This window comes from Crotalus tigris, unplaced genomic scaffold, assembly GCF_016545835.1.
Source record: "Crotalus tigris isolate CLP2741 ecotype Arizona unplaced genomic scaffold, ASM1654583v1 scf7180000017883.2314494, whole genome shotgun sequence".
Taxonomy (NCBI): domain Eukaryota; kingdom Metazoa; phylum Chordata; class Lepidosauria; order Squamata; family Viperidae; genus Crotalus; species Crotalus tigris.
Window position 1 is genome coordinate 214,606 of NW_024096700.1, and position 27,005 is coordinate 241,610.

Below are 27,005 nucleotides of genomic sequence, written 5' to 3' on the forward strand. Positions count from 1 at the left end.
AAAACAACATTTAGATAACGGCCCAATATAATAAAATCTGAGAAATTCCACACCTGTATGTCCATTCCTAGCAGCAGAATACAAGGCAGAACAGCCATCTTCACAGGAATCATTAATGTTCAGACCTTCTTCATTAAGCAGCATTGACAATAAAGTGACATTTCCCTGGGCAGCAGCTTGGTGAAGAAGGGTGGACCTGCCACCCAGGGGAACAGGACCACCACTCATTAATAAAGGGGTTAGGGAGGAAGACCAGCCTGTGAGTTAAAAGCAACATCCGTTAGAGAGAACACACAAGAAGTTAATGCTGCTCACTTTGCAAGTTATTATACAATGCTCAACAAAATGAAAACTCTGACATTTTGTCAATCCTGCATCCCAAAAGAATTAAAGTCACACTTAGCTCTAAAAGGTTATATTTATTGTTATTTAAAACTGAAATGATTATATATATATATATATATATATATATATATATATATATATATATATATATACACATATATACATACATACATACATACACACACACACACACACACACACAACTTTAAAGCTAGCTAAATTTAGTAGGAAAGCTTTGAGATATTTCATACAGGATTATGCCCCTTCTTAAAAACTCTGAAATGCCATGTCTTACAAATAACAATTAAAGAAATTTCATTTTAAATGTATAAAAAGATATTTTAATTGAAAGTGCATTTCAGAAGAAATAGTTGAAAGCCCTGTAATTGATGCATACTTGTTTTTCTGGTGGCCTAATCACTTTGTAGTGTCATTTTTAATGGCACTGCTACATTTTTTGTGGTGTTTTTAAAAAGAAGGTTACAGTGCGCAATTAGTAAATGTCATAAAACATTACTGGGCAAAGGTCCACATCATCCTTTAAGAAAGGCAACTGACAGACCAGAACTTTAGAAAATCATAAAGGTTATCTTGGTTAGACATTCCAGGTATCAGAGGTTAGCAGCTTTAGAGGACAGCTTATTAAGTACATGAAGTTTGCTATATATGGTGCGGAAAACTTTGTGAACTCTTCTTTGATCAAAAGTCTGCAAAAGGAAATAGAGAAGAGGATTGAAAATAAAGAAGTTTGGAACTGTGAACTTCTCACTAAAAATGAGTAAGTATAAAGGAATCTCTCTTCTTCTTTGAAGAATATTCATTACATATAAACTATTCTATTCTATTCCCAAGAGGTCATTAATTTCTTTAAGTAAGAAGCCTTCCAAGTATGTTCAACTTCAATCATCATAATTCTTTGCAAACACCTGGAAGGTACCATGAGGGGGGGGGAATAATAAGATTTAGAATACTGTTTGCATTGCAATTTGGCATTTATGCTGTCAAATATCAGTGTAGAAAATACTTTATAATCATATCCATATTACAATTCATTATTAATTAATTTTCAAGTAGTGCTTTTTCAATGTATTTATACTTAGGCTTCCATTCCATGATGAAATATTAGTAAATTTCATTAAAGATGGCATGTTTACAATAGCAATAATCAGATTTGGCTAAAACAGAGAAAGAAAATTGGACTTGAAAGTAATTTCAAATATATAGATCCAAAATGCATATAAAGAAAGTAGTTATGGTAATATTACAGCCTAATCAGCCTCTAGATCAGGGGTGGGGAACTATGGCCCTTTTATGACTTGTGGACCAACTCCCAGAATTCCTGAGCCAGCCATAATTCTAGGAGTTGAAGCCCACAAGTCATAAAGGGGCTATAATTCCCAATGTCTGCTCCAGATAATTGAGCTATAGTAGGTCTCCTTGGTGTTGGATAATATTTAGTGGGCCAAAAGGGAGGCACTGAAAACTTAAATAGGCAGCAAGTCACATTGATGGGTGAAAAAAAAGGTAAACGAAGAGGAAAGTAGTAAAGAAAAGGCAGGAAATGAGCAAGAAGGCCATCAACATCCTGAAGTTTATCTTGGAATCAGTATTTTGCTACAATGACAGCAATAGTTTCTTATTTTCTCCACAAATATTACTTTTGTCCCTAATTAATCTATGCCATCCTGGAACTCCTTCTAGAAGAGAAAGCTGTTCTATAAAAAATGAAAGAAAATAATTCTATTCCCAAGCCAAGATTCTAACAGAGAACTCAAGGTTAGGCTAGTGATTGATGGTGGGGGGAAGGAGACCAACTTAGACTTCTTGGTAGCACAGGATAGTTGGCTTCTTGATTGCAGCCACAAATGACTCTTTTACTCAAGGGCTAGCTTTTCTGAACATAAATATGTGTTCTAAAGCACTAAGTACCTGCAGGGTAGGCCATCATAGAAAGTTTGGTGTTTCATCGAGGAAAGGAAACAATACAGAATCGTGTCATGTGAATTTCATAAGATTTGTTTTACTTACAAAGCTACAAGCAACTGTTAAAAGCTTCTGTCACATATTTTTTTAAAAATAAATCAAAATCATTAACCAAAATTGAAAACAATATGAAACAGAATATAGGCAAAAGAGGTGAAAAACTTTGTAGTTTAAACTAGATTATTTCCCTTGATAGATCACTAGTTAGAACTTTGATGAATATGTCTCAATTTTTCATTGTTCAGTTTGACTGACCAAGGCCACCTTTATGGAATAAACTATTTTCTTCATGTTAAATATCAAATTAGAATTCAGGCTTACTCTTTAAAATACAAATAATAGAAACAATTATATAATAATTGTAACTTTTATCCTGTTCATCAAATTATGTTGGCACAATAGAATCACTGGGCTTAGTATTCTCTGCTCAAAGCAACTCAGTTTGGTTCTGAAAATATGGAGGTGGACACTGAGTTGTCAAATAATTTCATTTTTTTCTTAAAACAGAATAAACAAGGATGATGAATTCTAGGTAATGTGATTATTGTGGAAGCAATCCATTCTTGCTATGATGATATTCTTAGCAATAAGTTAAAGCAGGTATGATAGAAGACCAGCCCACTTCACAGTCTGTCACAGGTATAAAGACTTTTTTTAATTGACTGAATTTAATGATGAATTTATTCCTAATTCCCTACAGTTTCATATCGAAAAGAGGAGAAGAAGGAAATAAACTTTCAGCATCAATGTCTTATTTAGCACTATTGTGAACTGCAGCAATCAAATGACAGCATGGGTTTATAATGTAGGTAGTTCTCAACTTACAACCATTTGTTTAAAGATGATTCAAAGTTACAATAAAAAGTGGCTTACACTTATGACTACTGCACCACTCCCATAATCACCTATGCACAATTTGAATGCTTGCTGGCTCACATTTATGACAGACTGCATCCTGCAGTCACAAAAATGCAATTTGCGGTCTTTTTTGCTGATTTTCAGGGGAAAAAATGATAAACAACATGCATTGGGGAAACTGGATTCACTTAATGACTACTATAAAAATTGTCATAAAATTGGGTCTGACTAGGTTTAAGACCAAAACAACTTAGGACAAAAATTCCAGGCCCAATTGTCATCATAAGTTGAGAACTATCTATAGTGACCAGACCACACAGAAAAAAATGTTGAGAGTAAACCTCTGGAAAAGACTTCTATTTCAGGAACACAGTTATTCATCAAAGATCAACTGAGTACTATGAGCTGCCTGGTTATTAATTATACTGCATTAGCAATGCTTACATTTCATTTTTATAAGCTCATTTGCAATTAACAGGATTCTAATGTTGAATGCAGTATCTTTGAAAAATTTCTGAAACTTCACAGGTAGACTGCTGCGCACAAAATATGGCACAAAAATATATTTTATAGGGGAACCTGAATTCAACGTAGGGACACATGAATGAAGCAGCTCCGTGAGGGACCTTTTCTGTCTTCTAAAACAACACTAAACACTTAAAAATTAAGCAGTAATAGTTGCATTGCATTAATTAAGCATAATGTTCAATCCATGCTAAATTGAAAGATCTTATTAACAAGCAGGAGCTTTTGAATACACTGAGGTAGTTGTGTAATAAAATTAGGAAACGTGAATAAGATTTGTGGTTTTATATGCAAAAGTTAGTAAACATAAAGCATCTAGAAAGGAGAATTGGGCATGCAGTGATGAAGAATGAAAGGAACAAGGCAGAAAAAACAGCTTCTGGCATCAGCTTCAGTTTATGGAGATGGTTAATAAAGAATTCATTACCAACCTTACATTAGAAACAAACCATATGGAATCATGTAGGTTGGTTGAAAGGATTTTTTTTTAAATGAAAGAAAATATAAGCTGAGGGGATGGGAAATTCAATTGATTAGAGCATTATAAAATTTCTCTTTCTTGATTATAATCTATTCAATTGATTAGAGAATTATAAAATTTCTCTTTCCTGATTATAAACCTAACAGATATTTATTGGCTTTAAAAGAGTTGATGCTAATCTTCCAAACACTTTCCATAAAGAGTTAATATTTTATTAATTTTTTATAGTCACAAATCCTTAATATTTTATCAGCAACATATTGTCTGGGTTCCAATGTTTAGTTTACTAATACATGTTAAACCCCTTTCTCTCTATCTCGTTTTTTTCTAGCCATTGATAAAATGTATCCCATGTTCTAAAGTAATCTGAATCTTCTTTCTCTTTCATTTTTAGTGTCAGTCTATCCATTTCTGCACAATCTAAAATTTTCTTAATTATCTCTTCCTCAGCTGCTAATTCTTCATCCTTCCAATGTTGAGCAAATACAATTCTCACTGCAGTTAATACATATAACATTAAATATACACATACCTTTTCATAATTTCGTACAATTATTCCTAACAAAAATAATTCTGGCTTAAAATCTAAAGGTAATATTATGTTCATAAGGATGTAAAGAGCTACAAATTCTTTTCTCTCCCCCCTTTTTCTCTTAGATAACTAATAGTTTTGATATCTACTAGAGGACAAAGCAATTCATTTATTTTAGATCAGTGAAGCAAAGCCTACAATAGCTACTATTTTTGGAGTGCAGTAGAATGTGACTGGACACACTCAACATGAGGAACAAATGTGGTTCTATGCCAGCTTCACTTATTTTAAGTGGTGACACTGAGAATACTCAACGCACGCAAATATAGAGTACCCTTCATATTCTCCTGAAATTGGGCAAAACCCCTAGTTCACGTGACATCATAAGTGAGGGAAAGAATCAGAACGCCTTAAACTATGTGGAATTGCAATCATCACATGAAAAGTAAATATAGTATTATGGTGAGTATGCAATATGGATATTTCACACCCTCAGGGTTAATATGTGAACCATTTGGTTATTAATTGTTGAATAGGAATTTTAGAAGTTACACTGTCCTGGCTTTATCAAAACAAAACAGACCCATAACTACATTTAAGTCTGCTTTTACCACTGAAAGTTGAGAAACAATTATTCAAAACATGTTTGACATTAAATTACCATATTCATAAATTAAAATATGGCAAAACATTAAATCTTAGCATAACCACAACAAGTTCAACTATGTAATTAATCTAATAGAACCTTTCATAATGATTAATCTACCTTCAGTTGAAGAACATTTAATGAAGTGCTAAGACTTTGCATTGAGTTTAGAATAAAAAGCATTTTAAAGCATTTTAGACTGAAAAAATAATTATGCTTAATTGAAGTCAATTGTTATTTTTAATAAGTTTTAAACTAATCACTAAAAATGTTCAGAAGTGTAAGGATTTTGTGAATAAAATGGCAAAGACTAGTTAGGGCTATAATCTATAGCCATTTTCAGTTGCACTATAGCAGGACTGTATACAGTGATTCAGAAAAGTAATGCAATTTCCCTTTTAGTTTAAAACGTATTAATAGAAAGTAGAGAAAACACATTATAAAACCAACAAAGTGTTTTCATTAAAAAAAAGAATCCCCATCTTATTCCACTCAGGGAATATGCTCTTCCCCTCCTTTGCTGTTTTAAACAGTTACTGAAGATTTATTGCAGACAGCAGAGAACAGCTGACCTTTTCTCTTTGGACAATTTGCTTTGTGCTGTTATTGTTATGAAATTGTCATTTTTAAACACTATAACTGACTAGGAACAGTACTTCTTCCCCAAAAGGGCAAGATATAAATGTTTCAATCATTCTGTTTCTTGACAGCTTTCTTTTATCAGATAAAGCAGTTAACAGAGATGAAGCAAAGACTGGTGAGCAGCAAAAGCAATAAAGTATTTTCTGACCTTTCTCTTCATTTGGCCTATTTTTTTTCCACTAAGAGTTCTTTTGAAAATGTACCCTCAATTCTTAGGGAGAAAAGAACTGTGAAGGAATGGATTAAACAAACAGACCTTCCCTCCTCCCCATTCCATACTACAATACCAAACAACACATGAAAAAGACTTCTAATTTAAGACAATCCCTCTAAGATATTCCTTCAACTTTCTTGAAAAAAAGAAAAAAGTTCGCCATGCAAAATAATCAGAATTCATGAAAACAAATGAATTTCCCAAACCCCTGAAACCTAGAAAGGCATTAAGTGGAAGTGCAATGTGACACAGGAAAAGGGAAAAAAGGAAGGAAGAGAAAAGGCAAAAGAGAATCTTAGGGAAAAGGAATCTATGGAGAAAAAATATATATTTATATGACAATGTAAAAAAAGGAAGTTGTTTAGCGGGTACATCACCCTTTACCTGATGCTGTTACCAGGAGGCTGTCTGAATCACATGGTCTACAGGATGAAGCACTAAGAGGGTTTATGGAAGAGCTACAGGCAATGGTGGAGGGAATGACAAAGGAGCTGTTGGAACATGCAGGTTGGCTCAGTCCAGGGGACGGGGAAGGCCAGGCACCCACCTGAGGCATGTCCATGGATGGAATGGCACAGCCTGCAGATGCCACAGATAAATCTATTGTTGGTTTTGGTGGCAGCTGCGGTGAGGACCTAGACATAACCTCTTCATTTATTACCCTGATTCCTTGAGGTGAACAGGAAGATGATGAAACCAGGAATTTGCCTTCAGTTTTGGCACCTACATTAGGGGAGCGACCACTATCCATAATTACTTTAAGTTGTGGGTGTGGTGGAGACGGAGTCTGTGAAAGACCTGGCTTTTTGGGAGGAATAGGAGGGGGATTTCCTCTGTCAATCCTTGAAACACTGGGAGACTTAAAACTCATTCTGCTAATTGGGGGAGGGTAAGTGCCAACATCTATTGAATGTGACATTCCTGGACGTCCAGGTGTCACGCCCTGAGGACTGGTGAACCTTGAAAGGACTTGAGTGACTGTATTCCGAGCCAACTGCTTGGCAACTAGGTTGTCTCGACTTGTGGGTGAGGCGTCTCTTGATGTATGGCTTTGAGTCGTGTTTCCATTTTGATCTTGATCATTAGCATTGGATTGAAATCGAAATCTGGCTGCCTGAACCCGTGGATTCAGACCTTGATGCCCAGTAGTGCTGACAGATGGAGAATGTGGGGAAGGAACAGATGATGCTTGCAAGTAGCTTTGGGATGCTATACTGGGAGCCGGAGAGGATGCAACATGATCTGGAAGTGGGGAAGGAAGATTTGTTAAGTCAGGTGAAGCCACTGGTCCATTCTCCTCAATTCGTATTTGATTATGAGATAGATTAGAAGTTACAGGGGACAAAAGAAGGTCGCTGCAGGATGAATGCCTGTCAATTATGGGCTTCATAAATGCTGCATTGGAGGATACATTCACTTTTGCGTGCCCCAAAAGCAAAGGGTGGATGGTTGAATGCTTTAAAGGCAACTTTCTAACACTTTCATTTCCATTGTCTATTAATACTGCATCTGTCTGGCAGGAAAGCGTCCTCAAAATTGGTCCCTCTGTTCCAGTGGAGACAGAAACGAAGCCTCTCTCTTTATTCCTTCGTGGAAGAGAAAGGTGGAGTTTTGCATCATTTTCCTTGCTGAGCTGCTCAATTGTTTTTCTCATTCTCTCTCTCTCTTCTTTGAGGTCACTTGTGTGAGCTTCTTCTCTGCTGAGGCAGGCATGTAGCTGCTCCCTCTCTGTGTCGAACTCAGAAAGCTGCTTTTCCATTTGGGCTTCCATCTGTGTACTCCGTTGTTTTTCCATAGCAAGAGATTCCTCTAACTCCCTGGCCTTCTTTTTTTCTTCCTCAAATTTAGCCATGACTTCTTCCAACTTCTGGGCCTCTTCTACCATTTTGCTGGATAGTTGTTTGCATTCTTTCACTAGCATCAGTACAACGTGTTTATTCTTGCCACGTTCCTCCTCCAGCCGAGCACAGAGCTTCTTATGTTCCATTTCAAGGGCTTGTAGTTGCAATTTCTCCATTTCCAACTACAAAGAAATGCAGAATAGCCTCATTACCACAAGAAATATTAAAAGTATTTTTGGTGCATACTCAGAAGCAGTAATGGTATCTGAATAATAGTCAACTATTATTAACAATTGCCAATAGTCAGTTTTCATATAAGTTTAAATAAGGGTGAAAGATTTGGTTTTGCTGGTTTTTCAAAGAGATAAGTAAGGACAAAAGTTATAAAAAATGGTCTCAGCTGTACATTTGCTCCAGCATGGGTCCAAAAGCTCAGAAGAGTAAACCTGTGGTCCCAATGACTGACTCAGATTCAGTCTTGCAACATTATCCTGGGACATGTATATTTTCCTTCATTCATGCCTCAGTTCTCTCTGTGTGTTTTCTTACTATTTTGATTTAATACATATTTTAAAAATGTACTATTCAAACCAATACTGTGAATCTATATTTCCAGTTGTTTTCTCAAAATATCTGCATATCTATCCTTCTAACAAGTAACTGTACCTCTGGACTGCTAGGAATTACCAGAAGTCTACCAAGTTACACCTCCAGATAAAATGGATGTACATGGCTACTCCAATTCTCACAATGCTATTGTCATAAAAAGAATCATGGTACCATTATGTCTGGCTGTAATTAACAGCACTTCCTGCACTGAGACTTGTTAATAGATTTCTAGCCCTACACTTTTTGAGGGGCACATAAATTACATTTTACTTTGTCACATTAGGCATCAGAATCTCTGAAGTATCACCCTTCGCAAGTGTCAAAGCACATGAGTTAAGTGTGATGAGGCACAAACAAAAGTATAGGTAATCGTCAACTTATGACAGCAATTGGGACTGGAATTTTTGCCACTAAGCGAAATGGTCATAAAGTTTGAGATCATGTGACTTAGTAACAACTGCTATTGTTAACTGAATCCCACCAGTTGTTCGCCAAGGTTCCACCTCAAGTCATTTCATACAAAGCCCCAGACCAGCAGTGCAGTACAAAGCCACAATGCCCCAGCCCAGTCCAATTCAGCCCAGCCCACAGTGTGGCGTAAAGTCCTACTCTTGCCACTCTGCACTCTGAGGTCTTGGCTGTCCTGCACTCTGCTGCCCCCGCTGCCCCTTGCTGTCTTTTTGCTCCCAGTGTTGATGAGGTATGCTTAGCCTGGTCCCTCAAATATGACCTCAGGAAGAATGCCTCACACGGCAGCACTGCTTTGTGAAGGGCCAAGTTATGTGTGTTTGGTCAGTAATGGGAGCAAGAATATGGTGAGGGTCAACTGGGAGAGCCCCCCCCCCCAAAAAAATCAGGGACTTCCGACTGTGACGTCATCGTGGAGCGGGTGAAGGAACAGATCTCTGTTCCTAAGTCCCGGGAAAATCTTCGCAAAGAGCCCGGCAAGGGCTTTGCCAATCCCGGAGAAATCGGTAAATTAAAGAGGAAGCTTCAGAGAAGCCGGGTGGAAAGCAAACACCCGAGCAGAATGAAGCAGCACTCTTAAAATTGGCGGAGAAGAAACCAGTCTTTATGACCGGCCTGGAGCGATGGCGGCAGCCTTAGAGGGAGTGAAAAATTGAACCGACAGCTTTGTAACAGGAGACAAGGAAACCCCTGAAGGAGGTGAGAATCATTTGGCTGAGAGAAGGCGCAGGAAAAGTAAAGCTATAAGGAGAGAAATACAGCGGCAACTGAATTGAAACAGAGTGGAAAAGGGAGCAAATAGAGCAGAACGAGAACAGCGTGAAGAATGCTGAGAGCCCACAGCAAAGTTTACAAAATGTGAGAGACTGGAATTTAAGAACTGCAAGAAGTTGTGAATGAAATCAAAGAAAGGACTGGAGAAAGGACGGTTGGAGACAATTAAAGGTGATTAAGAAGGACTTTGAAAAATTAACATAAGGACTAAAAGGTGAAGGGAGACAACGGAGAAATTTAGCTTATTGTTGAAGAATAAATAACATTGAAACTTGGACTTTAATTGACATATATCTGGACAAAGTGACGAGTGGATGTTTTGGAAATATTGGATACAGAGAAGAAGAAATAAGAGGTGATATTTGGTGGATTGGTGGACATATTAAATTGAGACTGAGAGGAAAAAAAGGCTGATGCAATATTCACTCATATACAAGCAGTGATTAAGCTACAAGTAGAAAAGTGGTCTCAGGCAAATGTATTAAAAATAATGAAGTAAATGAATTGTATTAATGAAATAGAAATACGTGTAATTGAGTAATTGAACTAAATAGAAGTGGAAAAGTAATCACAGCATAGTAGAGAAATATCAACAGGCGACTATTCAAGTGAGAGTGAATGAAATTAAGAGTGGTGACATTACTTAGAGAATAGTATATGTATATGTATCATGTATAGTGTTATAGAAATATATATATATATATATATATATATATATATATATATATATGCAGGAAGTTTTTCAGACAGATGTCTAATTGATTACACCTTGACATTTTTAACTGCTATACTGCAGTTTTTTTACAATCTCTTTTGCCTTGCAGCTCCCCAACTAGGGGCGTTAAGCAGGCTCAAGTCACAACTGCGAAACATTACAAATCCAAATTTCTTTTTCTGACAAAGAATTAAAGAATTAAATTGGGAGACTAAGATGGCCATTTCGAGCTCATTCTGCTCTCGTCAGTTAGCTCGTCAGAATCCCATAAAGGGTGTGGCTAACTGATGAGAGCAGAATGAGCTCGAAATGGCCATCTTAGTCTCCCAATTTAATTCTTTAATTCTTTGTCAGAAAAAGAAATTTGGATATATATATATATATATATATATATATATATATATATATATATATATATATAATAGATGTTAAGAATAATTATAAAGTGTACTAGATAAATAGTGGGATAAGGAAAGGTACAACTTTACTTGTAATTTTAGTTGTTAACGTTAATGTTATACAATGATATTATAGTCATATATATTGATTTATAGTTAGAAGTATTATATATATTCTTTATGCAAAAGTGGAGAAATATTATTCAAATAATAAAAATGACAAGTACTGTAACTACAACTAAAGTTAGCAAAAAAAAAAAAAACAGTTACAAATCCCACAATTACAACGGCCTCTCCTTCAGGCCAAAAAATCACGTTGGGGAAAGAAAAAGTAGAATTGGCAATGAACCCATAGAGTTTGCAGATAACACTACAAACGATTCAAAAAACAATGCTGATGACCCAAGAGGCAATAGCAAATAATCATGAAGAAATGAAAATACATCATAAAGAAATTAAGAATGATATTGGAAAAATGAGAGATTAAATTAAAAATATGAATGATAAGATGGGTAATATACAACAAACAATGATGGAAAATGAACAAAGAATTCAAAAAATCGAAACAAAAATGGAGCTTGTTGATAGTAAAATAGAAGGGATGATACAGAAATCTGAGCAGGCAAATAGGGAGTTGACTGAATCTATTGCTTTTTTGGAAATGAACAAAGCTTCATTCTTTCTAAGATTTCAAAATATTGTAGAGGAAAAGGAGGAAGATTTGGGAGAAAAGATGGCAGAGATGTTGGCGGAGATTTTAGGCAAAAAAAAACAACTGGAAGTAAAAAGAGACATAGACAAAATATATAGAGTATATACAAATTATGCATGAAGGCATAGATTGGCGAGAGAGGTCCATATAAGGTTTACTAGAAGATCAATAAGGGATGAAATATATAAAAAAACAAGAAACGAACCAATAATATATAAGGGTAAAGAAATAATTGTATTAAAACAAATACCACGCAGTATATGAAATCAGAGACGAGAATACCAATTTTTAACGACTCAATTAATTAAATATAAAGTCAAGTTTCGTTGGTTAATACTTGAAGGCATACTTTTAACTTGGCAGGAAAAAAAACACAACATAGATACACTTGAGAAAGCACAGGACTTTTATGAGAGTTACTTTTCACAAGGAGAAGAACAAGAAAGTAGGGGAGAGCCGGAGAGTAAAAGTTATGATGAAGATTTATTAGAGGAAGTTGATCGAGAGCGAGAAATACGAAAGTTACAAGAAAGAGAAAGGTTAGAAAGAGAAGCAAAAGGAAGACTTATAGAGACAAGAAGCATAAAACAAAATAAAAACAAAAAAATAGATCAAGTTAAAAATGGGAGACGTAATTAAGCTCTTTTCTGTAAATATTAATGGATTAAATGTATCAAGAAAAAGAGTTTAAACATTTAACAATTTAAGGAAATTGGATGTAGATGCGATGTATCTTTAGGAAGTTTATATAAAATAGGATTATAGAAAATTACTAGAGAAAGTAAAATTTAGAAACATTATACATAATATTAGCATAAAACAAGAAAGGAGGAATTATTATATATGTCAAAGAAAAAATAAAATAAAATCAATATACTTGGATGAAAAGGGGTGAATTTTAATGTTGGAAGTAGTATTAGAGTAAAAACAGTATATGCACTAAATAATAATTAACGTGAATCTTTTTTAAAAAAATAAGGTATATAAGAAGCTACTGGATTTGGACTATGAGAATATTTGTATGATCACCAGGCCTAGATGGAATCCCGGTCGAGTCTTATAAAAATACGAGAGTTACTACAATGAATAATGTTGGAAATTTAAAATGAGGTGTTGGTAGAGGCGATATGTGTATAATAATGTATAATAATAATAATATGAATTATTCCTAGTAAGTAGTAGAATATGAAAGAAGAAAACGTAAATAAGAAACAATGGGGCAATAAGGACAAATATTTCAAAGAAGAATGAGGGGGGAAATGTAAATAATAGAAGAGTATTGTTACAAATTGCAGTTAACAAAAAAGGATATATTACGTGTGTATGTGTGTAATGTTTTGTTGTGTTGTGTTTTGTTTTGTTGGTCTAAAATAAAAATTAAAAAAAAAACAGAAGTGGGGAGAAGATAGGTAGGTGGTAGGGGTTGAAATGTGCCTGTGGATATAAGTGCAGGAGGGCTGCCAAGCACCTGAATTTTGATCACATATCCACAAGGGTGCTGCAACAACCATGACTTCTAATTAATTTGACAGCCATCTGGTATATGGTTAAGCACCAGACTGTGAGTTCTAGTACTGGATAGAGATGAAAGCCAGCTGGGTGACTTTGGGCCAGTCATTTTATCTCAGCTCAACCCACCTCATAGTGTTGTGGTTGTGGGGAAAATAGGAAGTAAGAGTAATAGTTATGTCCTCTCCCTTCAGTTATTTATATAAATAATAAAACCAGGATATAAATAAACAAACTTCAGGGAGTAGGCATAAGTACCATTCATTCAGCGCTGCTGTAAATGGTCATAACTTCAGTACCTGTAATCTTTGTATGATTTTTATGAATGCTTCACACTGAGAAGCTTGGGAATCTCAGTAGAAACTTTCGTTATTGTGATCACTGCTGGGTTGGGTGCAAAGAATTACAATAGATAAAGGTGAATCTCCACATTATCTCCATCCTTAGAAAACTGTTTTATTTCTCCTTCAAATCCAATAAATAGTATCACAGATTTCAGATGCAGTACATCTAAATTGTCAAAAAAAAATATTGGTGTCCTACTGCTCAAATATTCAGTTTGCTTATCTTGCTGGTACAAATTATTTGTCTAAAACAGAAGCTTCTTTAGTGGTTTTTTTTTTTTTTTTTTTTTTTTTGCCACAGTATCTGAATCAGGACATTTCCTATAAGCTAGAGTTGGCAGCCACGTTTGTTGTCTAGCATAGCTGCAATTCCCATATTTTCAAATTTCATTATAATTGTTCCCACAAGCAAATAAAGTCAATGAATTCAATGCAATGACAAATACGACTCTAATAAACTTTCAGGAGTAAACACATAATCAAGGAGAGATAAATCCTATACTTCTCTCAAAAGGGCTATCAGATTAAAACAACATTTTGTCAGCCATAGGCTTATGCATTTAAATTATTTACAACTCATTCATGTACTTTCCTGTGCATATGCTTTAGGGTGCATCTGAGATCGCTCGAAGAAGCAACATAGCTACATTTAAGATCTCCCATGGCCCTACTCAGGAGACAATGTCTTTAGGATAGAATGTTCACCATTGGGATAACAAATCACAAAAGCTTTCTATTGAACATTCATTGACATTATGATATACTTGAATGTCTAATGCTTAGACATAGGAAACACCTTAGGTTTGAAATTCTAAAACCAGCAGTGGTTTTTTTCACTTTCATGCTCCCCAACTATACCGAATCTAGCACCTTCCAGATTAAGTATACTTAATGAATAAAATAAAATGCATTGTATGAATGTATTTGTTTACTTACCAAGCAGTAAAATACTCAGTATTTTACTAGAACACGTTTAGAACAGAATAAAACCAGAAACAGCATAAATGTCATGGCATGAAGGAGCATTTATGGCATGTTTCTGCCAGAGATGAAGGACATGATTTTGATTCTTCTGCTTCATGCATATAGAAAAGGCAAGCCAGCTGGGAAACACTACTGAAAAGATCTCTTGGTAGTCATTCTGACTCACTTGGTAGGGCACAAGAAGAAGAGCTTCAGAAGATGATCTTAAACAGAGGTATCATAGTGTGTAGTCAAGAAAGTAAAGAAACCAGCCATGGCAGTGCAACTGAAACTCCAGACAAATTTTTATGTGTCACAAATCCCTGTCAAGAAAGCCACTTTGGTGTAGTATTTATGGCATCAGGCTAGAAACCAGGAAATCTTAAGTTGTCTCCACCAGGTTGTTCTATGCAGGGCTTTTTTGGTCATAGAATGCCCAGAATGGAGTTCCGGCATCTTTTTTGGATGGAACCTTGTAGGGTAGGCAAGGCGGGCTGTATGACGTGTGTGAGTTCCGGCACTTTTTTTTTTTTTAAAAAAAAGCACTGTTCTGTGTGTAGTATGTATATGATGCCTGGCTATATGTGGCTTTTAGTTATTGATAAGGGTATTGATGGCCAGTTATTAAATCATTGATTGTTGTTTCCTAGTGCTGCCATGACCTCAGCTCCTAAGTAAGCTGATGGTAAATCAGCACTCTTGTTGACTGACAAGTGGCCTGTTTCCCAGGCTTCAATTGTTTCTCTGGCTATTTTTGTTCCTGCTTAGCTAACAATCTTAGTAGCTTAGCTAACAATCTTAGATAGCCTCATTGCAATGTGAGGCTATCAGTGAGTTCTGGTCTCTTTGTCTAACTGCTTGCTCATATTCTTGTAATCTGGTGGTTAACTTCCTCGCCATCTGTCCTACATAATCAAAGGCAATCCATGCAAGGACTTTGGTAATTGTATTAGAAGTTTCTCCCACCTCCAAACAATCTTTGTACCGCATGATTTTATCTTTGATTGTAATTCCATTTGTATCATTTGAGAAATATTTATCTTATGGTTTTATGTTTTTAATGCTATAAGCCACCCGAGTCATTTTGAAATGAGATAGGTAGCAAATCAATGGGAGGGAGGGAGGGAGGGAGGGAGGGAGGGAGGGAGGGAGGGAGGGAGGAAGGAAGGAAGGAAGGAAGGAAGGAAGGAAGGAAGGAAGGAAGGAAGGAAGGAAGGAAGGAAGGAAGGAAGGAATTCTATTCCTCTCTGTCACCGAGAATTGGATCAGATATCTGATCCCATCAGGGACAATTCTTTCCAACCTGGATCTTGCTAGATATTTTGATATAATTTCCAGTCCCATAATATCAGTATATATAGGAGTTGCAGTTTTAAACAGGTTGGAAAAGACTGATTTAATAAGTTCTGGACATTTTCTTACCTATCAACTCATTATCAGATGTTCAGTTCAGGATCTTCAAACTTCCTGCTTTCAATCTGAGGACCCAGATTGTTGGGGGCAATGCAAATATATATATACATTGCTTACTGGTGTACACCACTTAGAGAGTGCTTGCACTTAAAGCGGTATATAAGTCTCATAAATAAATATAACAGACTCCTAATATTAACCTGTCTAGATCAAATCTCAGAAACCCCCTATTTTTCTCATGCATGGTCTCTCCGTTTCTAATTCAAAGGAGGACAAAAAATTTTCATGTTAGTCATCTGAGTTTTTGCTTTATTAATAGAACTGCAATGCAGATATTGGCAAAATATACATAAATAAAATCAAAAGATAGTTTGGCTTCAGATGTCTCACAACCAAACTTATGTTGATTTGTAACCATCAGCAGCTATATAAAATATTTTGTTTTTGTTAGTTGTTTGCTTATAGCAAAGCTATGAAAGTTTATATTCTGCCTATTCACAAATAGTAGAAGAAATTATTCTTCTTGCCCAAAGGCAGTTAAAGTAAAGCATGGAGCCATGGAGGTTATGATGTTGGACTTGAATTGGAGCTACTCAAGTCTGCCCTGAACTGTAGAGATTTTGGGCCAGTCATTCCTCTCAGGGAAACTGTTGAGGATGGAATTGTGTGTACCATGAAGTGCTAAGAGGAAATGCAATATATCTATTACTGGAGGTTTTCAAGAAGAGATTAGACAGCCATTTGTTCAGAATGGTATAGGAACTCCTGCTTGAACAGGGGTTGAACTAGAAGACCTCCAAGGTCTCTTTCAACCCTACTATTTTACATTCTACCATTAGTATTTCACCATCAATAATAAAATACCACTAAAAGAGGAGTCTATTTTGGTATAAGTAAAAAAAAAAAATCCCTATTTTCCTACTAAGCATCTAGAAAAGAAAAAAATGGAAAGGATACCTTCTTTTGCCTATTTTCTGCTGTAACCAACTGAGCTGCCATCCTCTCTTGCATTTTTCTGCAATGCGCCATAACAGCTTCCAAAATAGAGAGTGGGTTGGTACAGATAGACTTCTTCTCTTTAGCACCAGCCCCTGCTTCATAATCTCGCTGCAGAGCCAAAAATGGGTCACTAAGATTAAATCTGCCATATCGTTCCTGGATAAAAACCTCCTTCCTCCGTGCCTGAAATATTGAGAGACAAACACAAATAATTAATGATAGTTAAATTATATATTCACAGACTCACCAACTACATATACCTGCTGCTGAAAAGCAATCAACATCCTGAGTCATGTTTAGATGATTACAAATTATTTCAGGGTCTTTAACAATAAATCAACACATTTTAGAATATGTAAGTATTATGGCAGTTTTCTCTATAAGTTCTCATTCCTTTGAAGCATGACAAGCAACACAGAAAGTAAATATTAACAGAGAGTAACTTAACAATTTTATAAACAGGATTTTTAAAAGTATCAATAAAAAGTGCTCAAAAATCTTCTCAAGATTTTGTTAAAGTAGTACTTATGAAAGTCAGTTGGCTTCTAAGGCAAAAAGATTTACATCCTTTTTTGTGTATTCATCAAATAAAAATGCTTATTATTTTCCTTCATTTTTAAATTTTACAAACCAAGTTTTTTTTTTTTGCTAACATCACAGAGTCTGACCAGTTAATGCTACACAACTTGCACTCCTGTGTCCTTGTAGAACCAAGATTTTTAAGTGTATTAATGAAGACAAGATAGGCATGTTTCAGTTGAATAGAGTCAGCATTGTTTTTTTAATCAGTCTTATTGATATAGAAATAATTGTTCTCTAATTGGTAATTTCAAAAAACAGAATCAAATGCCATTGGGATATGTAGCATTCAGTGTGGAACAAACAATATATAAGTATATATGATCCCCTCAAGGAAGGCCAGGTCATATAATTGAAGTCACAAGCAACAATGCTAAATTCTATTAATACAGGCATGAATAAGAAAATCTTGAAAGCTTGGCAACATTTCTTATTTCTCTGTTATACCTAAGAAGGTCAAAGTGGGACAATTTTTAGATTCTTTCTTGTCCTCTCTCTCTCTCTCTCTCTCTCTCTCTCTCTCTCTCTCTCTCTCTCTCTCTCTCTCTCTCTCTCTCTCTCTCTCTCTCTCTCTCACACACACACACACACACACACACACACACACATTTATGAAATATATATCCAGAATGCTTGCCTCTTACATATAGTAGAAAATTTAATATTTCCTTGACATTTCTTAAAAAGAAACAGGGAAAGAAAAGCAGGTCACATTTCATGAAGAAAATGAAGTAATTGTACTCTAAAAACTCCTTGCCTTCCTAAAAATACTCAAATGTTCCTTTCTTTGGATGCCAGGGTTTAAACCCAATACTTCCTTCAAGATCAACATACTAATTTAGAACTCACTGGAAATTTCCTTAAACATTCTTTTTGCAAACAGCTTAAGGAACATTTTATAGTGAATGCATGTTTAGTTTGTCTTTATATAGTAATAGTATCTTTGACTGGCCGTAGAAAAAAAATCAATTTTACATGACTCATAAGCACCTTGTGTTTCAAAAACCTTGAAATGTTTCCCATTAACTAGAAAGTACATTGATTTTGTTGCTGACATACTAGACAGAAACACTGTAAGAGAGAAAGAACAGAAGAATATTATACCAAAAGGGTCTGACATTTATAATTATACAAGCACATACTCTATATAGTTTATGTAGTCTGGCTATTTCAGAGTTGTTTTAGTCACAAAATAAGCAAACAGCTAGAAATACACTTTTCTTACTAAAGCCTGAATTATACAGTTAGAATTATACATTTAATTCATCAAAAAATAGACTAATCTTTTCCTGACATAGGAAATTTACTGCATAGAAAATACAGTAATTATGAAAGGTACCAAATTCATGTATAAAGTTGAATATGTATATTTTTTCACTATATTGTTCATATGAGTTTTAATAAATAATTGTTCTTTAGAGCAAAAACAAAAAAATGAGGAGCAGGGCAGCAGCTACTGATTTGCTCCTTAACTGATCTTATTTATGTAGGAATCTCAATGCAAAATTGTACTATTTTGGAAAAGTTTTATTCTTAGAAAAATAAATTCTTCTGGAAAAAGAATTTCCTGGAAGAAATTGACCTACATCTATTCTGAGTAGATCTACAATCATTTATTTTCTATTGCCTATTTTGCATTAGGAGCAACATTACTAACAGTTTCCCATGGAATGAAGTAAAAAAAAACCTGCCTCTCACCATAATTTCTATTCCCTAAAGACAGGACCATCCCACTCACATATTTTGGATCTAATTTTTCATATAAATAAAACAGATATGAAATTAGCAGAAATGTAGCATGCTATTGTGACATTAAAACATATTTGTGAAAAGCATTTCAGAGCAGAACATCTTTAATGTTTGAAAGAAAATTTGCAAAACATAGAAAATTACATTTTTTCTTAAATTTGCATTCCATCAGCCTCACAAATATAAGTTAACAATCTTGATTGGGACTGACAACTTCATCATGAAGCAACACACTCATAAAGCGACAGTTCCAGATGTGGTTCTTATATATTATGTTGTATTCTTGCTGGTTTCCCCAGCTTGCCAAAAGCCAGCAGTGAAGGTTGACGATTATATGACTGTGGGATGCTGTTACCATTGCAATGGCACAATGATTCCCAAGTGCCTGAATTGCTATCTTGTGACTGTGGAACACTGCAACCATTGTAATTTCATGGCCTGGTCATAATTCTCCTTACTGAGCGTTGTCATAACTTTGCAGTTGCTGAATGAATGGTTGCTAAGCAAGGACTATGTATACTGGTTTCATGAAGGTCTGCCTCCCTCCCCTTGACACCAGTATTGCATTGATCCATCCTCCAAACAATATTCTAGCATTGATAGTTTAAGTCAAATTCCTTGAAAATTGTAGCCTAACACTTATTTAAAATCATTAGGAATAAGATGTGGGAAGATCCAGACTTTGAACAAGTAAAAAAATGAGAAGAACCTCTTTTCCATTCCCACCTTGTTCTTACCCTACAATTCAGGATCAAACTGAGATTTCATATGAAGCATAGCTATAAAGGAAGAACTGCTAGGAACTAAATTTCTGAAGAAAATGTGAGTCCAAGAGAACCAGGGCTTTTTTTGTCATAGAACGCCCAGAATGGAGTTCCGGCACCTTTTTTGGATGGAACCTTGTAGGATAGGCAAGGCGGGTTGTAAGACGTGTGTGAGTTTCATCACCTTTTTTTTTTTTTTTACAAAAAAAGCATTGAAGAGAACTAATACTAGATTTCAGTATTTCCTTTTGTAATAGCTGAGAATCAGAGACCATTTTCCAGAGATTATGTTATACAATCACATACAATGTCAACTTATTTGCTCTGAATATTTGATTCTGAAATATGTGTTTTTACAGGAATCTTGATCATAAATAACTGTTTTCTTGTTGATCAAGGATATACATTTTTCATGACATCAAAACTATTAGAAAAAGGAAAATGCAAACTTTTCAGCTGTTTTCCCTCTTTCATAGGCAAGACTGTTCTAAAGTTCTACAAATACAGATATTTTATCACATTTGTTTCCATAGTAACAGAATATTGCTACATATACAATTATGATATCACTGAAGAATTAGCTGGAACAATGGTTGCCAAGGAAACCTCCTCTATTCAAAAAGTTTGCTTTTTTAAAGAATGGAAACAATAAGAAAAAACAGGTTATGCTTCTTTAATAATTCTTTTTAATGTTGATTTTGTATTTTTTAAATCATAATTACACAACCTTTCTCATTAGAGAAATGAAAAGTTCCAACTCAAATTAGATTTTAGTTTAAATGCAACTGTTCCCCAAAGGAAACCATATTCAAGGAAATTCACAATTAGCAAAGTAATGATCGATAACAACAAGATTCAGAATTTCAAAAATATATTTTAAATGTAATACCAGCATTTCAACCATGAATCAATAAAGCTTGCAATTTTTTAAAAAATATTTAGTATACTTTATTCCAGTGGTTCTCAACCTGTGGGTCGGGATCCCATTTGGGCCACATTTCCTTAGCTGTGGTACTCCCTTTTATTCTATTGGCTTTTGAAAGCCAATAGAATAGACTCTCTTGAATAGAGTCTAATTCTATTGGCTTTCAAAAGCCAATAGGCATTGTCCAGGCTGTCTCTGCCCTGCTGAGCCTGCCAAAAGTCCCATTCTGCAAACGGTGCTGCACCAGTTGAGTAGTCCTCGACTTACGACCGGTTGAGTAGTCCTCGACTTACGACCGGTTGGGGATCGTGGCAATTGTTTATTAGTTTTACAATATTACATTTACATATTTGAAAAGTAGCATGGCAGCTGAGCGCAGTCATTCCATTACATTTGAATATCATCAACTCTTATAAAATCTCTATGCTAAAAGGTTGGACCTTTTACTATAGACTTTCCATATTGCAGTTATTGACTTTGGCTGCCAGCAAGAAAGCATCCTGGCTGGCACTTTATGTTTTTATAGTCTCCAAAAGTGCCCATTTTGGAAATATTTATTTAAATATGTAATTTCACCATTCTAATTATACAGACACTCAAGGCAGGTCTTAACCTTATCTGTTGAATTGTTTGAATCAGTGATTGGGGAAATAAAACAAAACAAAAAAGAAATATTGTTCACCAACCTTTTGCTTTGTCCGTAAGGCTATAGATATGGTGGTGCATTTTTACATTAGCAAATATATTCACAATTCATGTCTGATTAAGACTTTATTTTCAAGATAAAATATAAGATTTCTAACTGCTAGATTATTCCATTTGCATGTTCAATAAGAATAAACTTATAACTTGCAACAAAGTCAATCTAGTTCTAAGACACTGAATGTATTTTTATTTTCTCACTAAGTATATTTGTAATTCAATATTTTGAAGTAGAATTGTTTAAATCTCATATTCATATCAATTCATTTCCTGGTTGTTACTTGTTCACTGTTAGGACCCAAACACCATATACCAGTGGTTCTCAACCTGTGGGTCGGGACCCCATTTGGGGTCGAACAACCATTTCACGGGGGTCGCCAAACAACGCAGTCCACCATTTTTCCCCCTTTTCCTTAGCTGTGCTACTCCCTTTTATTCTATTGGCTTTTGAAAGCCAATAGAATAGAATCTCTTGAATAGAGTCTAATTCTATTGGCTTTCAAAAGCCAATAGGAATTGTCCAGGCTGTCTCTGCCCTGCTGAGCCTGCCAAAAGTCCCATTCTGCAAACGGTGCTGCACCAGTTGAGTAGTCCTCGACTTACGACAGGTTGAGTAGTCCTCGACTTACGACCGGTTGGGGATCGTGGCATTAAAAAGGTTGAGAACCACTGCTTTATTCAATCACCCTTCTAATAGAATTAGTCAAACTTTCAATAAATTCTTTTGGCTGCACCCAGGTTGTTTTCTTTCTCCATTACTTTGGCTAATATTATATACACTTTCCATTTCATATGAATTTTATCCCTTGCAAGTCCACTGCAGCATTTCCTTTACCAAAATTGTATACTTAAAAACAACTAGCTAGCAATACTATTAATGACACTGCATATTTCTCAATTTAGCCACATAGACATTTTCATTTAAACTAATACATACAGGAAACTATCTGCAAATTGTTCTTTAAGATTAGCATCCAAAAATACATGGATAAAGTAATAGAAACTATAAAATGACATGATTGGTCAAATGCATTTAAGAGCAAAAACATGTGGAACAAAAGAAATAATTAAAAAAATAGATGGCAGCATTTAAAATATCAGGAGGAGCCAATATAGTGAACTATATTGATAATCCACATAAAATAAATTGTAATCTTAAACTCTAATTCAGAAAGATTATCATATGAACTGACCACTGATAGTGCAAGTTTTAGATAAGTCATAAGTCTGATTCTGTATGTCACATATGAATAACAGTATATCAGATGATAGGTATAACATCTACAGAAGCAGCTCCATAACAATTAATTGGAAGACAGTTAATGGGTAAATAAAAGCAGGCATACAATTACACTGGGAAAGTGTTTTTATTTTATTGATCATTATTGATATCATTATCATTTTATTAAATGTTTGTTTTAAAATAATAGTATTGTTTTTTTTAATTCATCAATGTACAAGACAAATATATTAAAACATAAAAAATAGTATATGAGATTTACAATTTAGGAAGGCAAGTATGGATTAAAATTAATATTAAAAGTCAATTAAAAGGAAGGAGGACGGCTTTCAGGATCCTCATGGTTGCATGCTCTTCTGTGAGCCACATGTAAGGCCACAGAGCCACTTTTTATACCTTTCTGAAAGGCCAAGAGAGTTGGGTCCCATATGGGAGGAGAATGAGAGGGGAACAAAAGAGAATTCTCCCTAAGTAAGCTAACCTTACTTGGCTTAGGGCTCTAAAGATCATAATCAATACCTTGAATTGGACCTGGAAGCAAACTGGCACCCAATGCATCTTGTGCAATGAATGCAGCTCGTGAAGGAAAAATAAGTTCCTTACATTTATTAAGCAAACATATTTATATCTACTTCACTTTTTTGTAATTTTATTAAAATTATAATTACAAAACTACAAACTAAAAAAAGAAAACATGCAGAAAAGAAAAAAATAGAAAAAATGGAAAAGAATAAAAAATAAGAATATCATAAAGAAAAAGAAAAAATATATAAAGAAATGACCCTTCATAACAAGTACAAAGAATTTTAGTAATTTATCATTTCAAACAATGTTTTCTTCCCTTATCCCATTTCTTGTCTGTAAAAAAAAAATCCTTTAAAAATGTAATCATGATTTTATTCATGATTAACAAAAATCTATTAAGGATTACCAGAGGTAACAACTTATCTATTTTAACCTTATCAGATAAACCAATTATAAATTCCTTCCTTTTATTTTTTTTTACAATATTGGTCTTAGTCCTTTCAAATAATATTCTACAACCTGATGTCTTTTTACTTTTTTCTCTATCCCTTCTCACAAAATTCTTCAAAAGCCTCTTTTGTAAATCCAATATAAAAAGAGTATACAGGACAATCTCTTGGTTTATTAGTAGCATATCCTTTTTAATCATTAAGATATCAGGCAGTTTCTTTTGTATGTTCAACATAACAATTTTTTCCATATTTTGGTAGCTTGCCATTTTTAAATCCACCTTCTGATCAGTATCAGCCTTGCCTAGTAAAACTTGATATTCTTCCGTAACATCTTTTAAATTACAGTCTATCTATAGAAGCAGACATTCTTAAAATTAACTTTAGGGTCCATTATTCAAAAATATCCTTCAACATGTCAAATGTTAAAATATTTTGCTTCATTCTGTATTAATAAGTAAAGTTTAAGTCCTCCAGAATACATAAATATACATTGTGACTTAAATCAATATGGAAACTTAGTTTTGCTAACATGAAACCATACACATATGGTGGATTCTAACAGCAGCGCCTGAATTGGTTGAAAATGGGAAATAAAGTCTAATTTATCTGGATGCCAACTGATTAAAGGAAACTTATAAGCTATCACAATGGAAAAGTAAATTCTAAAATTTTGTTTTCTTACTTCGATTCCTATATACCATCCGGAAGGTTCTCATCTTGTCTTTCCTGTACCAATAACATTTATCAAGAGATAAGGTATTTTCTTGACTCTTAGTAAAAAATGACTCAAACTGGTCTTAGTGCCTGAACATCTGTTCATACAACACAAAGTTAAGAAAAGGAAAGGACAATAATTCCTGAAATCCTGCCCAGAGTTCTTGACCTCATTATCCTTGAATATATGTCAGTCTTTGCCTTTCCTTTCCTATAAACCTGAGTCTGTATTTTATACTCAAATGGCAAATTCATTCTTTCAGCTGCATCCAGCCCATCCATATGCTGATATAGTATTGGCAAATATCAGCAGGCTTGGGAAAAAAATATCAAATTTTCAAAATAAGAAAACCTCTTTAAGAAAAAAACAAAAGAGTCCAAAATAGCCTATGCAGATTGAATGTGCCCAGATGATACAGAACATTGACCATTGGAGATAGGATGAAAAATATTAGAAGGAAGGAACAGAATGGAATGGAACATCTGTTCAATGATATGGCTAAATAAAACTTTGTTTATATTATATTTTGATCTTCTTACTATGAGGAATCTATGAATTAATTTTCATTATTAACCACCCAGCTGTTTCAGGAACGGGAGGAGGGAAAGGAAAGGAAGGAAAGAGAACTGAAGGGAAGGAAAAGAAACTGCTCTTGTTGAAAAACTATGTGATATACACCTGGAGCAAATGTACAAACAGCCCTGCCAGAAAACAACAAGACTATTGAATTACTACCCAGTGTATTCCATTGTCTACCAGACTACACTTAACCATCCTATGTTTCCTATTTAACAAACTGAAAGCACTTTAGGGTTTGGCATTCAGTAGTCAAATATTCTTAGCTATTCAGTTTTTATATTATTCATACTGAGAGGAGAAAATGTACATAACAACCTTAAAACAATCTTTGAGCTGCTTTGATATCATGTTTTCTTGAAAAGCAATTCGGAGCTGCACTACAGAGGGAACCAAAAATAAACTATGAGTAATGTACATGAATTCAGAAGACATTTACATATGGGTTTGACATTTCAGGAGCTGAATTGCAGACATTCTTTCAACCCACTGCCATTGCATCAATAAACCATACTTCTAAATGTGTTAGAGTTGATGTGAGCTAGGGTTCACCTTCCCCTCTAACAATCCAGGAGATCATTAATCAGTGTCTTTCATGAGATACTGTATTGTTACCACCTATACTTCTTCATATCCCGAGAAATATATATCAGGAACGACTTACTGCAATAGTAAGCCTACAGTGATGAATCCTTCCCTCCTATTCCTCATAAGCATGTGCTGAAAACCTAGTCCCACACCCAGTGGCTGGGCTGCCTGAGAATCCTAAGAAGATAGCTGCTGGAACAGCCAAAGGAAAGGAGAAAAATCACATACAGGATTAAATACAGATCAAGACTTATCCACAGATAACACTTTGGGAACTTTTAAATGAATTGGACTATGATGTTATGATTATCCCTCCCCATAATGAATAAATTTTAAATATTTACCATATCACCACTCTATTCTCTTTAACTTCAGTAGAACAACTTCCAATGCATCCAATGAGTTCAATAATTTGGAATCATTGACTGTAGGGCTGAAATGGTTGCAACATGGGTTTTCATTATATCGACCAGTTTATTTTTATTCCATGACTTAAAATAAAAAGTAAATACTTTTTTGAGACAAACACAACTCCTTGATAAATACATGTTTGTGCCCATGTAGTTTTCTTGGCAGCAAACCAAAATGCTTTGTCATTGCCTTTTTGTCAGATAACCCAGCAATCTCTGGTAATCTCCACGCAATTCCCAAACTCTACTTGACCAATCTGGGGATGAATCAAGTTTGCCTATTGCTGAGGCTGAGATATATACCCATTCTCAAATCCCAAGGGCAGAGTAAGTAAATTTTTCTATTTTGAAATATAGCAAATCATTTATACAACCTGAAGAGAAACCAGATGAGCACAGTGGAGCAATTTCATCCCAGATACAGAACTGTCATCTATTTGATATTTTATTTCTTTCTTTAAGTGTTTTCCGGTGCCACCTGTCTATCAGGGCAATCTTTATTTCTTTATTTATTACATTTATATTGATTATCCATCTTGTCCATGAGATGATGATAATGATGATGATAAAGCAGGAGTGGGCAACTATGGCAGGCAACTATTCTGGGAGTTGAAGAATTGTGGATTTCAACTCTCAGAATTCTTGAGCCAATCCTAACCCTAGCCCACAGGTCGTAAAGTTGCCATAGTTGCCCACCCCTGCCTTAAGGTAAGTAATGCATTTATCTGAATTCCGAAGATGTACAAGGAATTATGTGTGTAAAGAGTGTGGCACCCATACATGTCAAGAATACCTTATTTTTACCCCAA

General features: G+C 34.9%; 1 protein-coding gene across 2 annotated transcripts in view; it reads right to left on the reverse strand.

Moving 5' to 3' along the window:
- Window positions 1-27,005, reverse strand: part of CTTNBP2 (cortactin binding protein 2) — a 155,399-nt gene that overhangs the window by 77,383 nt on the left and 51,011 nt on the right. For both annotated transcript variants that reach the window (XR_005556794.1, XM_039343954.1), the window contains exons 3-5: window positions 16,930-17,154; window positions 6,611-8,249; window positions 54-257 (exon numbers count right to left, since the gene is read on the reverse strand). Coding sequence is in view for 1 of the 2 variants with exons in the window: in XM_039343954.1 (XP_039199888.1) it covers window positions 54-257; window positions 6,611-8,249; window positions 16,930-17,154 (2,068 nt within the window). In the remaining variant the exon portion in view is untranslated. The remainder of the gene's footprint in view (window positions 1-53; window positions 258-6,610; window positions 8,250-16,929; window positions 17,155-27,005) is intronic.